A 12,050-nucleotide genomic window follows, 5' to 3' on the forward strand; every position below is an offset into this window, starting at 1 on the left:
TCGCATGGGGATGCTGCTCGCCAGCCTGCCCATATGGCGATACCCACTTCACGCGACTCGGGCTCTCGCTGACGGTCGAGTTTTGGAAGTTAGCACGGAAGGCCTCGAGGTCTTTGGTGAGCGACTCCTGCTGGGCGACCCAGACGTTCTTCAGTTTATTCAATACGCCGCCCACGTGCGAGCAATAATTGTGGCGCATGTGCTCCGCGTGCCTCTCGTGGAGCACGAGCATGTCATGGACCACGGACCAGCAGAAACCGGAGGACTCGCGCTCGTGGAACTCGACGAGCACCTCGAGCGTCGGCCGCGGAAAACATGCAGTGAGATGCGCGAATAGTTCCGCCCTCGAAATCTTCCCGTCCATATCTTTATCCTCCAACGATTTGAGTCCGTAATCGAGCGCGGACGAGAGCCGCGAAATGGGATCGCGAACGGTGACCAGCGTCTGCGAGAAGCTCGGTGCAGCCGCGACCTCGGGAAGCACTGCGTTGGTGTGTACTTGGTCGTAAGGAATTCCCGAATCTTTCAGAAACTGTTCAGTTGTGCTGCCGCCCGCCTTGCCAATGTGTATGAAGAGCACACGGCTGTCCCTAGACGGCCGTCGCCCGATAGCGCCGATTCCAGAATAACGTTCGTACACTCGTTTTTGAAAGGGACTTTTCGTTAGAAAATACGGACGGTATGATGGGTCCGCGGCGGCGATTCGCTGCTGCTCAAGTTCTTCGGCGCCACGCAGCCACTGCATGTAGCAGGTCGGACCTCGCTTTGTATTGAGACGCGCGAAGCCAACGACTGCCAACGCTCCGAGTGTCGTTAAGAAATACAATGTCATGAAACGACGCGGAGGATAAGGAATGGTACGAGAGCTGCTCTGGCCACATGGAAGCAAAACTAAACTCTGGCAGTCGATGTACACAAGCACATACTTGTACTAACCGTGCGGACTGAATTGAAGCCTTGGCTATTTTTCCTAAATTTATCTAAACTATATATAAAGTGCCTCATTATCGATAATGGTGGGCCGCGGATTGCGGCTCGGGCCCACGCGCCCGGCGGTCGCATTGGGGAGGCCTCAATCGACGGCTGTCCCCCGGAGCACCTTGCGCACGGCTTCGTCGGCGCAGCCCGGACCCTAACGTCCGCCGCGGATCATCGCCCGCCGACGCCAATTTCAAACATGAAGGCCATTCTCCGTGTGCCCCTCATCATCGTCACCTTTACCACGGCGGCAGATTCCGTCACGTCGAACGAATTCCCCGCCGAGAAGGGCGACGCGGTTTCTACGGACCTCGTGCAACCGACGGCGTGGGAAGCGAAGAGCAAGATCAGCGCGGTGCTCGAGCGCGAGGCGGCCGTTTTCGAGGATGTCGAAGGTCTCACAGACTCGGTGGTCGAAGGCCGCCAGCTCTCGGACGTGTGCGAGGACTCGACGACGTGGTACCAAGGGAGTCGCGAGGGCCGAACTTGCGCGTGGGTCCGCCAGAATCCCGCGAAACGCTGCGAGCTCGATCGCGCGGCCAACGTCGCCTGCCCCGTGACGTGCGACACCTGCCCTCGCCTCGACGCGAGCGCTGGCGATACAGGCTCCCGGCAGCGCCGCGCTGCTTCCGCGCAACATCGCGGGGCCCGCTTTGAGTATCGCGCCTTCCCGACGTGGGACGCGTACTACGCGTGGCGCGACTCGCAGAGTGAATGGCAACCCATCCACCCCTGCGTCCCGGATCGCGAATCCTACAAATGCCTCCCGAGCCTCCTAGTCATCGGCGCGTTCAAGGGCGGGACGACGGCCCTCCGCTTCAAGCTCCTCGCGTCGAAGCAGTTCTTCGGGCCGACCGGAGAACATCACTACTTTGCCGAGGAGGAAAAGTCGGTGACCGTTCCGCGCGCGGTGGAAGCTGCGAGGTACGCGATGACCGTGTCCAGGGCCGTATTTTTGAGGAACGAATTCGTGGTCTTCGAGGACAATCCGCGCTACGTGGACACGCTCAACACGCACGAGCTCGAGTTCATCAGGAAAGTGATCCCCGACGCGCTGATGCTCCTCCTCGCGCGACCCGGCGCCGACGTCTGGTTCTCGGCGCTCGAAATGAGCGCCGACGACTACCGAGACTGTTCTCCGCTGCTCCCCTACGGTGATCGCTACTGCGACGTCGGAGCCGTTCGCGCCGCCGCCGACGCGCGCCAGATTCTCGACGAGGGCTCTCAACGCGCGGCGGCGATGGAGCGGGACTGGGCGCGCGGGGACGTGATCAGTCTGCGCGAGCGGGCGGGCGTCTACGTCGCCAAGGGGGGCTACTTCTACGCTCTGCGCCACCTCTGGCACACCTGGCCGCGCGAACAGACGCTCGTCCTCGAATCGGCGGCCGTGTGGGCGCGACCGCGCGAGAGCTACGACGCCCTGGCCCACGCCCTTGGGCTGAACTTCACCATCAGCCTCGTCGAGGACACGAGGACGCGCCCCGATCGCCAGGACGACCCAAAGTGCCCAAAAGCCAAAGTCCGGGCTATGAAGCGGCTCGTATCCGAGTGCGACCTGAAGATGCCGTACCGCTGCGCATGGTACTCGGCGAACGTACTTCTGGCAGAGCTCCTGAACGAGTGCTGGCCAATCGCCTGGAATGATGGTGTCAACGCGTCGACGTGCGCGCGCTTCAACTTCACGGCCGCGGACCTACGAGCCCGGTTCTCGGCGAACGCCTCGCAGGTCGCGACGGCCGGCGCCGGTGGAGCCACGGCCTCGTCGCACGAATACCGGAGGTCCGACGTCGCCTTCGCCGTCAAAGTCCACCGGCGCACGGCGCCCGCAAAGGCCCTCGGATCGTGGTCCCGTGCCGACCCCACCCGGGATTGGCTCACAACGGGCCACACGAGCGAGCACAAGGCGTGTCTGAATCGCGAGCGCCAGGGAAACTGCTACGAGAATGGCGGGCAGGGGCGAGCGCAGGGAGACGCGAGTTCGCGGTACGCCTTCATTCATCGAGCGGGCTCGGACCTGAGGAACAGCCCGGGCGCCCTCGCCGGCCGCGTGGACTACGCGTGGCGCGTCAACACCGGATCCGCGGCGACAGAGCATCTGTATCGGGAGTGGTCCGATCCGCGCGCTGCGCTCGTGCGAGGGCTCGAGCGCGTCCTCGGCACCGATGGACGCGTCGTCGTTCTGGGCGACTCGCTCTCGCGTCAGTTTGCCAAGACCCTCGAGTGCACGCTGGAGTACAAGCTCAACATGACGCATCGCGTCGTTCACAGGGATTGGGGTACAGGGGGGAAGATCGGCTTCCTTCCCCGACCGTCGGACGTCCTGGTGCTCAACTTCGGGCACTGGCTCGACCACGGCGAGGGGGACCCCACTCACGCTACTCAGAAGTCGCGTTGGGCACTCGCCTTCGAGGACCTCGAGGAGAAAAAGGTCGCCGTCGATCGCGTCTTTGTGCGCACCACGCAAGTCCGATTCGTGCGACGAGATAGTCCCGGCGAGTGGAACACGACGGGGGGCATGCTCTGCGGCGGGACTGCACCGAACGCGGCGGCCGGCGTCGACTTCTCTCGGTCGATCGGGCTGTTACGATTCCGCACCGCAGGCATCGGCCTCCTGGTCCACCTTCGGGGGTCAATCACACTCCCTCCCCGAGCAGAACTTGGTCCTTCTCGAGCTCGTCGACGCGCGCCGCCGCGTCTCGGAGTCCCGATCCGCCTCGACCGTTGTTTGTGCAGGCCACACCGTACCAGCTCTTCGACGTCGCCCCGGTCGCTCTCTCGCGCGCCGACTTGACTTTCGACTGTTCCCACGACTGCCTCCCCGGGGTGCAGGACACCTGGGCCAGTCTCCTGTTCCAGCGCATGGTCGACGAGCTATGAGTGGCCCTCCCGATTCAGAGTCGGAATCGAGGCTGATTTTACTTTCTAACCGAAAGTGAACTAACAAGGCCTAGGCGCTTATTTTTTCCCGGCCCGGCAAGGGCTAGAGATTCTTTTCGATGCGCACGTTGTACTATGATGTTGGGCTCCGGCCACGCGGAGGGACCCCCAGCAGACCTCGATTTTGATGAGATCCTTGGCCGCGTTTAAAGGACCGTCGTTCCGTCGAAACACCCCGATTCTGCGTCGATTCCGCCTCCTTGGGGGCATTTTCACTGAAACCCCGGGGAATTGTTAGCATATCCCGCCGGCGGGATATGGTAAACACCGCTTCAACTTGGGCTCGAACCGCAGCGCCCGCGCGCCTTAACCGCGGCGCCCACAGCGACGAACGCCGCCGCGCCGGCGACGGCGAGGCAGGCGCCCGGGAAGGGCCAGCCGCGCCCCGGTCGCGACAGGCCCGCGGCCGCGTCGACGAGCGCGCCCGCGCGGTCGAGGCGCGCCAGGAGCGCGTCGCGGCGGCAGCGCGGCGACTCGAGCGCGTGCCACGCGAGTACGCCCGTGCCGAGCTCCCAGAAGCGCGCCGGCATGAGGTAGAAGGCCATCGACGCCTCTGCCGTCGCCGCGTAGGCCGCAGATGCGACGACGACAACGAGGAGCGGCCACTCCGCCCGCTCGATTTGCGGCAAGATCACGTAAAACTGCTCCTCGACGCCGAGGGACCACGTGTGCATGAAGGGGTTGCGATCGAGGCTGTGCCGGCGTGCAGTCCGCGTCGCCGTAGTCCGTGAAGTAGCCGCCGGCGTCGTCGGTGACGCCTCCCGTCGCCTCGACCTCGCGTTTCTCGTCGCGCTCCGCTACTGAGAGCCAAAAGACGCTCGCGCCTCCCACCAGGCCCAGGAGACCCGTGTTGAAATACTCGCCGAGCCGCGGCTCGCCCTTCCCAACGGCGGCGAGCGCGACCGCGCCGGCGGCCGTCGCAACAGCCAGCGCCGGCGCGAGGCGGCCCACGCGCCACGCGTAGAATTCGCCGGCTCGAACACCACGGTCCTTCCGCAGCTTCCGGTCGACGGACGCGGCCACGACGAAGCCGGAGATCACGAAGAACACGTCGACGCCCGCGAAGCCGGCCGGGTACGACGTGGAAGGCGACGACCGCCGCTACGGCCGCGGCGCGGAGGCCGTCGACATCCGCGCGGTAGCCGCCGTCGTCTCGCGGCGTGGCCGCGCCCGGCGGCGCCGCGATCTCCAGGGGCGTCCCGACGACGGCCTCGTTCGCGAGGGGCGAGAACGTGTGCGGTTCGTCGTCGGCCAGCGGCGCCACCTCCTCCGGCGATACGGCGTCGCGCGTCGCTGGCAGAGCGTCATGCATGAGGCGCACCCATCGTCTCATTCATGTAGGCTGCCCGCATCGATGTGGACATCTTCGTGCAACTATACTTGGGTATTTAGTTTGATTTATTTATTTGTTTACTTCCCGCGCAGGAATCCTAGATCAGTGCCTGGCCGCGGCATCAGCTTCGTAAGTCTTTAGGTTTCAAACGCCAGACAGCTGATGCATGTCTCTACCAGTTCACTGAGGTGGTTAAAGGAGAGACTAAATTTGTTATGCTGACCTTGTCAGTTGATGATCTTCTCATCACTGGTGATCACACTGAAAAGACTGAATCGTTGTGCAAAGAATATAGTAGAAAGTTAGGATAGTTTACTAGCCTCCTAACGTCGCTATGACGTCAGTCAAACTACTATCCAGCAGGTGCACTGTCCGGCGACTGTGCAACCTCGCTGAGCCTGGTGTTACCTGGCACGTCGCTGTGACGCTAACCATGAAACGCCTTGGTCGATTCTTTATGCGACTAAGTGAGCACCGATCATTTACATTCAAAATGGCTTGCAGCATCTTTTCTGCAATGATTTCCTCCTTCGGACATGGTATGTCAGCGATATGTTCGACCATGAGATCGGACAATTGTTGGGATGCTTCCATCATGCCTAGTAGTTGGAATTTGTCGCGGTACCCTGGAACACATTGGGTGGTAATCCGCCGCGCAGCCTCAGAGTAATCATTGGTGGGGCATCCTGCGCTGGTGAAGAAGGAGACGTAAGTGTCATCAGGATCTGCAAGACTTTGTCACCATCCTTGAACGTGGAGAATGAGTCTGTGACGAGTAGCTTAAGTGCTATACCGTACTCAAGCTTCATCTGGTTGTAGACCTTAACGATGGCGTTGATGAAGTGATCAGCGTTAAGTCTCTTCATGCCTATGTCTATTACCAGGCCGCTAGCACTCCAAGTCGTATTGGGGGCTATAGATATAGATCCGCTTCGAAGCCCTTGGAGTGGACGTGGTGAGCGGGCGCACCATGGGCAAGGGCGGGCAGGTTCCGCAGCGGGCGAGCGACTTTCAGAGCGAGCTGTGCTCGCCGGGGCCCGTGGCGGCGAAGCTCGGCAGGGCTGCCCCCCCGGCCGCGCGGGACCCGCTGCTTGCGGCCGTCCCCCGGGAGGTGTACATGGACGCGGCGTCGAACGTGCCCTCAGCGAGCTACTACAAGGACCTCAACGACAAGGTCGCGGACATCCTCGAGCGGCAGCGGACGGGGGCCAAGACCGCGCCGCCGATCGAGCTTTCGCACGTCGTCGCGGCGGACGGCGCCCTGGTCTACCCGAACCGCTACCTCTGGATGGTCTGGGTCTACAGCGCCGTCGCGATCTACCTGATCTGCCAGGCGCCGAGCCCCGCGGTCGTCCTGCTCGGCGTCCCCGCCATGTACCTCTGCTACGACGTCTACTCGGGAGTCACGCACGTCAATTTGGACGACCAGCGGAACTTGGCGGGCCTCAAATCGTACATCCTGTTCCAGGGCTGCCTCGAGTTCCAGTGGCACCACGCCATCCCCGTCGACATCACGAAGAAGTCCTTCGTCGCCTGCTGCGCCGACCTGAACATCATCGTCGCCGTCTCGGTCGTGATCAACTGCGTCGCGCTCCGCTACACGACCGGCACCGCCGCCACACTCACGGGCCTCAAGCTCTTCGGCGCCTACTTTGGCCAGTACTGCCACCGCTCCGCCCACACGCCCAAGAGCAAGCGCCCCCGCGTCGCCCAGTACCTCATGGACAAGGGTTTCATGTGCCCCCAGAACAAGCATCTCGGCCACCACAAGCCGCCGCACGACGCGAACTTTTGCCTCGTCGGCTACTGCGACGGCATCATCAACGGCATGCTCAAACACTGCGGCACCAACGACTGGGTCTGGTTCGGCTTCTGGCTCGCCTTCTCCTTCGGCGACGTCTACGTCGTGAACAAGGTCCTCACCGTCGCCGCCCCCTCCGTCTTCGCCGCGTAGAGCCGGGGCCCTGCCTCGGGCCCAGCGCATATGTTGTTCGAAGAGAAACGCCGCTTGTAAGCTGTGGTGTGCCGCGTTTTTATCAAAGTGCCAGTCCCAGACTGAGCAGGGTAGGGTCGTCGCGCGATCAACGAAAATGAGAAGGGCACGAAGGCCAAGAAGCAAGCATAGGGCGCTTAAGTATCGAGGTGCGCGAGCTGCAGAGCAGCCACGCGCGTGGCGGGTAGCGACCGGGAGCCGGAAAACCAGAACACGCCGGAACGCGCGCCGGAACACGGCCGCGGCTGGAGCACGCGAGGCTGAGCTGGAGCTCGGTCGGGCCGCCGAGGGCGCGCATGTTCAGCGCGGCGAGCATCTTCCGGATGGCGACGCCCTCGTCGTTGTAGGTGCCGTACATCTTGGAGAGCTAACATAGCCCAGATCAGAGCCTGAGTGAGACTGCGTTACGGGTATCCTAGGAGTATCCTGGCTCCTCTGGCAGGGTTAGAGAGTTTCCTCTAGTTAGAGGAACAAACATGAAAGTTTCCCTAGTTAGGCCCCTCCTCTCTCGCGACGTCACACTCAGCGGCTATGGAGATGACACTACACTCCCCCTTGACGTTGACCTCAGGCTCGACGGCGTTCCTTACTAGTATTACCCTAGTTTGGGGTGTATTTCTCCCTACCTAGGTAAGGGTAAACTCCCCCCGCAAGGGGGGGCTGAGCTCAATTGAACTAAGGAACGCCGGAAGTGAAGGCCGACGGACCGCACTTGGATGGCGCAGCCACCTCAGCCACAATCTCCCACAAGGGGCAATATTTAAACCACCGTGGTCAACGCCGAAAAGTCTACTTATGGGGCGATGGTCGGCATTACCCAGCCGTATTTGGTGGTACGAACCGACTTTTCATGGAAGAAGACGGTGCCGGTAGGGCCATGTAAAACGCAGCTTTTTTGTGTGTGTGCGCCTCTAATCGTTCTTCTTCTTCGTCGCGACGTAGGTGCCGGAGGAGCCGATGGCGATGAGCAAGACGAGGGGGGCAAAGGAGCCGTAGTAGCGCAGGTTGTTGTTCGAAGGGAGGCCGTCGTTGAAGACGACGCTCGCGAGGATGCCGACCATGTCGCCGATGCCGTACTCCGTCCCCGCGTCGAAGAAGATCGAGTGCTGGTTGCAGATCACCCGAGAGAAGTAGGAGTGGAACCAGCCGTGGCGCTTGTGCCAAAAACCCCAGGTGACGTGGCCCGGGATGTGCGAGGGGATGTCCGTGGGCTTGTCGGGCTTCGGCGGCCGGTCGAGCGGCCGCGAGAAGCCCGTGACGACAAACTGCTCGCCCTTCTTAAAGACCCAGGGCCGGCTGTAGGTCTTGGGGCGCCGGTCGAAGCTGAAACTCATCTTCCCGGCGATCGTGTCGAACTCGGTCTCCTCGCCGTCGTAGACGGCCGCGGAGACCATGTAGGGGCGGCGACGGCGGCACGCGTCGATTTTCGAGTTCGGGTTGATGGTTCCGCACTTGCTGTCCCAGGTCGTCTGGGCGACCTTCATGTGGTCCTGCATGTAGGTGATCAATGCGTCGTTATCTTCGAAGCCCAGGTCATCCTTCGTGTAGTGCGTCTGCGTCGCCTTGCCGCTGGACGGGTAGAACTTCTCCTTCTCCAGCCCCAAATCGCCGGGCGTCGCCGCATAGAACTGGGACGACTCGAAGACCATGTTGTGCGCGTGGAGCTTGTTGCGGACCAATTCGCCGTCGGCCCACATGTGGCCCGTGTACCAGATGAAGGTCGGCCGGTCCGTGGGCGTCGGGAACGTGCCGACGCGCGACAGCTGGTCGCTGGGGATGGACTCGCCGGGCGCCATGATTGTGACCATGGACGTCGCGTCAACAGTTCTGTCCAGCGGCGTCCAGTGCATGGCGACCTGGTAGTACCACTCGATCTCCTCGGAGTTCGGGGGGCGGACGTCGTTCAAGTCGCCCTCGATGTCGAGCGGCTCGGAAATGCGGCGCATCGTGTTCTCGTCGCCCTGACTGAAGCAGGAGGTGCCGTCGTCCTCGGGCTCGCACTGGTAGTCGCCGTGCTGCTCGAAGAAGAGGGACGAATTATAGCAGTTCTTCTGCTTGAGCACGTTGTCGATGTTGCTCCCAAAGTACTTGGGACCCGGGTGGCAGTACACCCGGAGCTGGTTCCGCGGCCGGATGCCGTCCTGGGCGACGAGATGGATGTGGTGGATGTGGAGCGGCGGGTGGCCGATGTGGGTCCCGTGCTTGTCCACGGGCGCCAGGATGTACTTGTTGACGTCGATGCCCTCGGGGTGCTTCGCGAGCGCCTCCGAAAAGAAGGCGACGTCCTGCCAGCCCATCTGCCACCAGTCGTAGTTGCCGTGGCTCCGGTAGGGGCCGACGCGCTGCACGTGCCACGCGCCGCCGTCCTCGGGCGTCTTGATGCGGCAGTTGCGCAGCGAGATGTGCTCGTCGCCGTAGATCTTCTGCTTCGTCTCGAAATCCATGTTCTTCGCGTGGCTCGAGCCCCGGATGTAGCTCGCCGCGTTCTCGGGCACCATGTCGATGCCTACAGTGACGGTTTTTTGGTCGTCTTTCCGCCCCGCGTCTCTCGAAAGGACGCCGGACGGCGCCCTTGAAGTCGCGGAACCGCTGCGTGTCAGGGTACCAGTTCACGGTGCTCAAGCGTCCGTAATCCTTGAGCGGGATGTTGTCCTCGAAGTCGGCGTTCTCGCCGCAGTGCGCGTTGACGAACTCGTGGCCCTTGTGGTTCAGGGGCAGGTACTTGTCCGAGTCAACGTAGCCCCAGGTGTCCTCGAGCATGACGTCCTTCGTCAGCGGGAACGTGCCCGGTTTCCACTTGGGATCGTCGACGATGAGGGCGCCGGCGGAGCCGGCGAGCGTCAGCGCGACGGCGCGCCGTCCCACCATCGTAATCTGCCAATTATTGACGATGGTGTATGACATTCGATGAAGTTCGCGAAGTTGCCGCATTGAATTTTATTTGAACTCTAATCATAGGGGGGGCTCTAAGGGGGCTCTAGCCAGATGACCCAATTCCCCCAGCGTCATCCCCTAGGATACCATTCCCCCGTATCCTCCTCCTCCTTAACCTAGCCTATAACGCCAGTGCTATGGTTCACCTCATCTGCTAGCCACGGCCGACCCCCCCCCAGAAGTACGAAACAATGGCTAACGATACCGGGTGGCCCCGGGGGCGGTCACGACGCGTCCGCCCCAGTCCGGGGACCCCAGTCCGGGACGTCCGCGAGGGACGGCGTCGGCCAGGGGCTCGGATGTGTAAGGAATCTAAGTCCCGTACATCAACTTGACGTTAATGTGCAGTCCGTAGAAGCAGGATGAGCGTAGTGGGTGAGAGAGGGGAAGCTCAGGGTGCTACCTTGCGGTAGCTCAGTCAGGCGACGGTCATAACTGAGCTCGTAACGCGTCGTCGAGTCGTCGTATTTAGTTTGATTTATTTATCTCTTTACTTCAGAGGCATGCAGATCGATCGACGCGATGTCGGAGCTGTCGACACGGACACGCGCTCGGCGACGGACGCGCCCAGATTTAGGACAAAGGCGGGTCGACGACAAAGAGGCAGCCGCGCCGGCACCATAATCGACGAGGTGACCTTCCTGCGCGGCCCGCTCGAGGCGCTGGGCGTCGACGGCTTCACCTGGAGCGTCGATCGTTGGCGCGCGGTCCGCGGCGATCCTCGAGGCGCTTGGCGTCCCGCGGGGCGTCCGAGACGTCGACGAGATCCTCGGGGCGCGCGCCCTGGTCGACGCCGCGCCCGTCCTTCGAGAAGAAGATGACGCGCCACGCGCTCCTGCGCCACGTCCGCGACGTCGAGCACGGGACGCCTTCCTCAAGGCGGCGAGGGGGCGCGGACCCGCGGCGCGGCGCTGCCTTCGAGGACTCGCCCCTCGGTCACGCTTCCGCGCACGCCCGCCGACGCGGGCCGCTTCGCCGAGCTCATGCGGACCTTTACGGGCTCGCGGACTTCCGACGAGAAGCGACTCGAAGCACGAATCATCCAGCACAAAAACGCTTCATCCATCTTATCCCAGCACAAAAACGCTTCAAGCATCTGCTGACGATGCCCTTCTGCCTTTGCAAGAACCTCCCGGCGCACATCGTCCTTCGTGTTACGCGCGCGGATATAGCAGCACTCTCGGCGCAGCATGTCAATAAAACCCGGGTTAGTATGAGAGGCAGCTCGAGGCGATCGCGACACAACATTAGAGAAAGGCGCCACGAAAGCGCACGTCGCTTGTGCGGGCTCGTTTTCGTGGCGCGCACTAGAAAAAGGAAAGGGAGACAGGGGCCATTCCCAACGTGAAGGGAGACAGGAGGTGGCTGGAAGTAGGAAGAGCAAAAAAAGGAGAACGCACCCTGGCGGTGCAAGACTTGATGCAACGTCAGGGCGCGTTTCGGCCCTCGTCGAGTTCGCCGCGGGACAGGAACCGCGCGCGGAGAGGCTCCATTTCGACCGTGACGTCGACGGGCACGTCGCCCTCCGGCGCCGCGTTTGGCGCCGCGGCGTCCGTAATCGTCGCGAGGGACGCGGCGAGGTCCGGGCGGCGGCCTTCGACGAACGCGTCCGCGGCGCGGAACGCGCCGCGCGCGACGGCGTCGAGGGACTCGAGCTCGTCGTCGCCGTCGCCCGGCGGCGTGGCCGCGGCGACGGCCGCGGCCTCGAAGAGGCGCGTCGCGGCCGCGAAGAGCGCCGCGACGTCCGCCGCGGGCCGCCGGAGCGGACCGCGCGCGGCGGCCGCGGTCTCGAACGACCGGAGGAGCGCCTCCATCTCCGGCGGCGCCTCCGCGTCGGTGATGACACGCGCGCCGTCGCCCGTCGCGCGCGCGACG

General features: G+C 62.9%; 4 protein-coding genes across 4 annotated transcripts; 2 read left to right on the forward strand and 2 right to left on the reverse strand.

The window, feature by feature from the left end:
* Window positions 1-1,909: 1,909 nt before the first annotated feature.
* On the forward strand, window positions 1,910-5,349 carry AURANDRAFT_67952 (hypothetical protein; the record flags this gene model as incomplete). Its single annotated transcript, XM_009043533.1, has 3 exons — window positions 1,910-2,559; window positions 4,915-5,053; window positions 5,341-5,349. The coding sequence occupies 3 exons, from the start codon at window positions 1,910-1,912 to the stop codon at window positions 5,347-5,349; spliced, it is 798 nt and encodes a 265-aa protein (XP_009041781.1).
* An 869-nt stretch (window positions 5,350-6,218) lies between these two features.
* On the forward strand, window positions 6,219-7,202 carry AURANDRAFT_67953 (hypothetical protein; the record flags this gene model as incomplete). Its single annotated transcript, XM_009043534.1, has 1 exon — window positions 6,219-7,202. One exon carries the CDS (start codon window positions 6,219-6,221, stop codon window positions 7,200-7,202), a length of 984 nt encoding a protein of 327 aa, XP_009041782.1.
* Window positions 7,203-8,152: 950 nt separating this feature from the next.
* Window positions 8,153-10,109, reverse strand: AURANDRAFT_67954 (hypothetical protein; the record flags this gene model as incomplete). Its single annotated transcript, XM_009043538.1, has 2 exons — window positions 8,153-9,747; window positions 9,800-10,109. 2 exons carry the CDS (start codon window positions 10,107-10,109, stop codon window positions 8,153-8,155), a joined length of 1,905 nt encoding a protein of 634 aa, XP_009041786.1.
* Window positions 10,110-11,602: 1,493 nt separating this feature from the next.
* On the reverse strand, window positions 11,603-11,989 carry AURANDRAFT_67955 (hypothetical protein; the record flags this gene model as incomplete). Its single annotated transcript, XM_009043537.1, has 1 exon — window positions 11,603-11,989. One exon carries the CDS (start codon window positions 11,987-11,989, stop codon window positions 11,603-11,605), a length of 387 nt encoding a protein of 128 aa, XP_009041785.1.
* Between the last annotated feature and the right edge of the window lie 61 nt (window positions 11,990-12,050).

This window comes from Aureococcus anophagefferens (assembly GCF_000186865.1).
Source record: "Aureococcus anophagefferens unplaced genomic scaffold AURANscaffold_57, whole genome shotgun sequence".
NCBI lineage: Eukaryota > Pelagophyceae > Pelagomonadales > Pelagomonadaceae > Aureococcus > Aureococcus anophagefferens.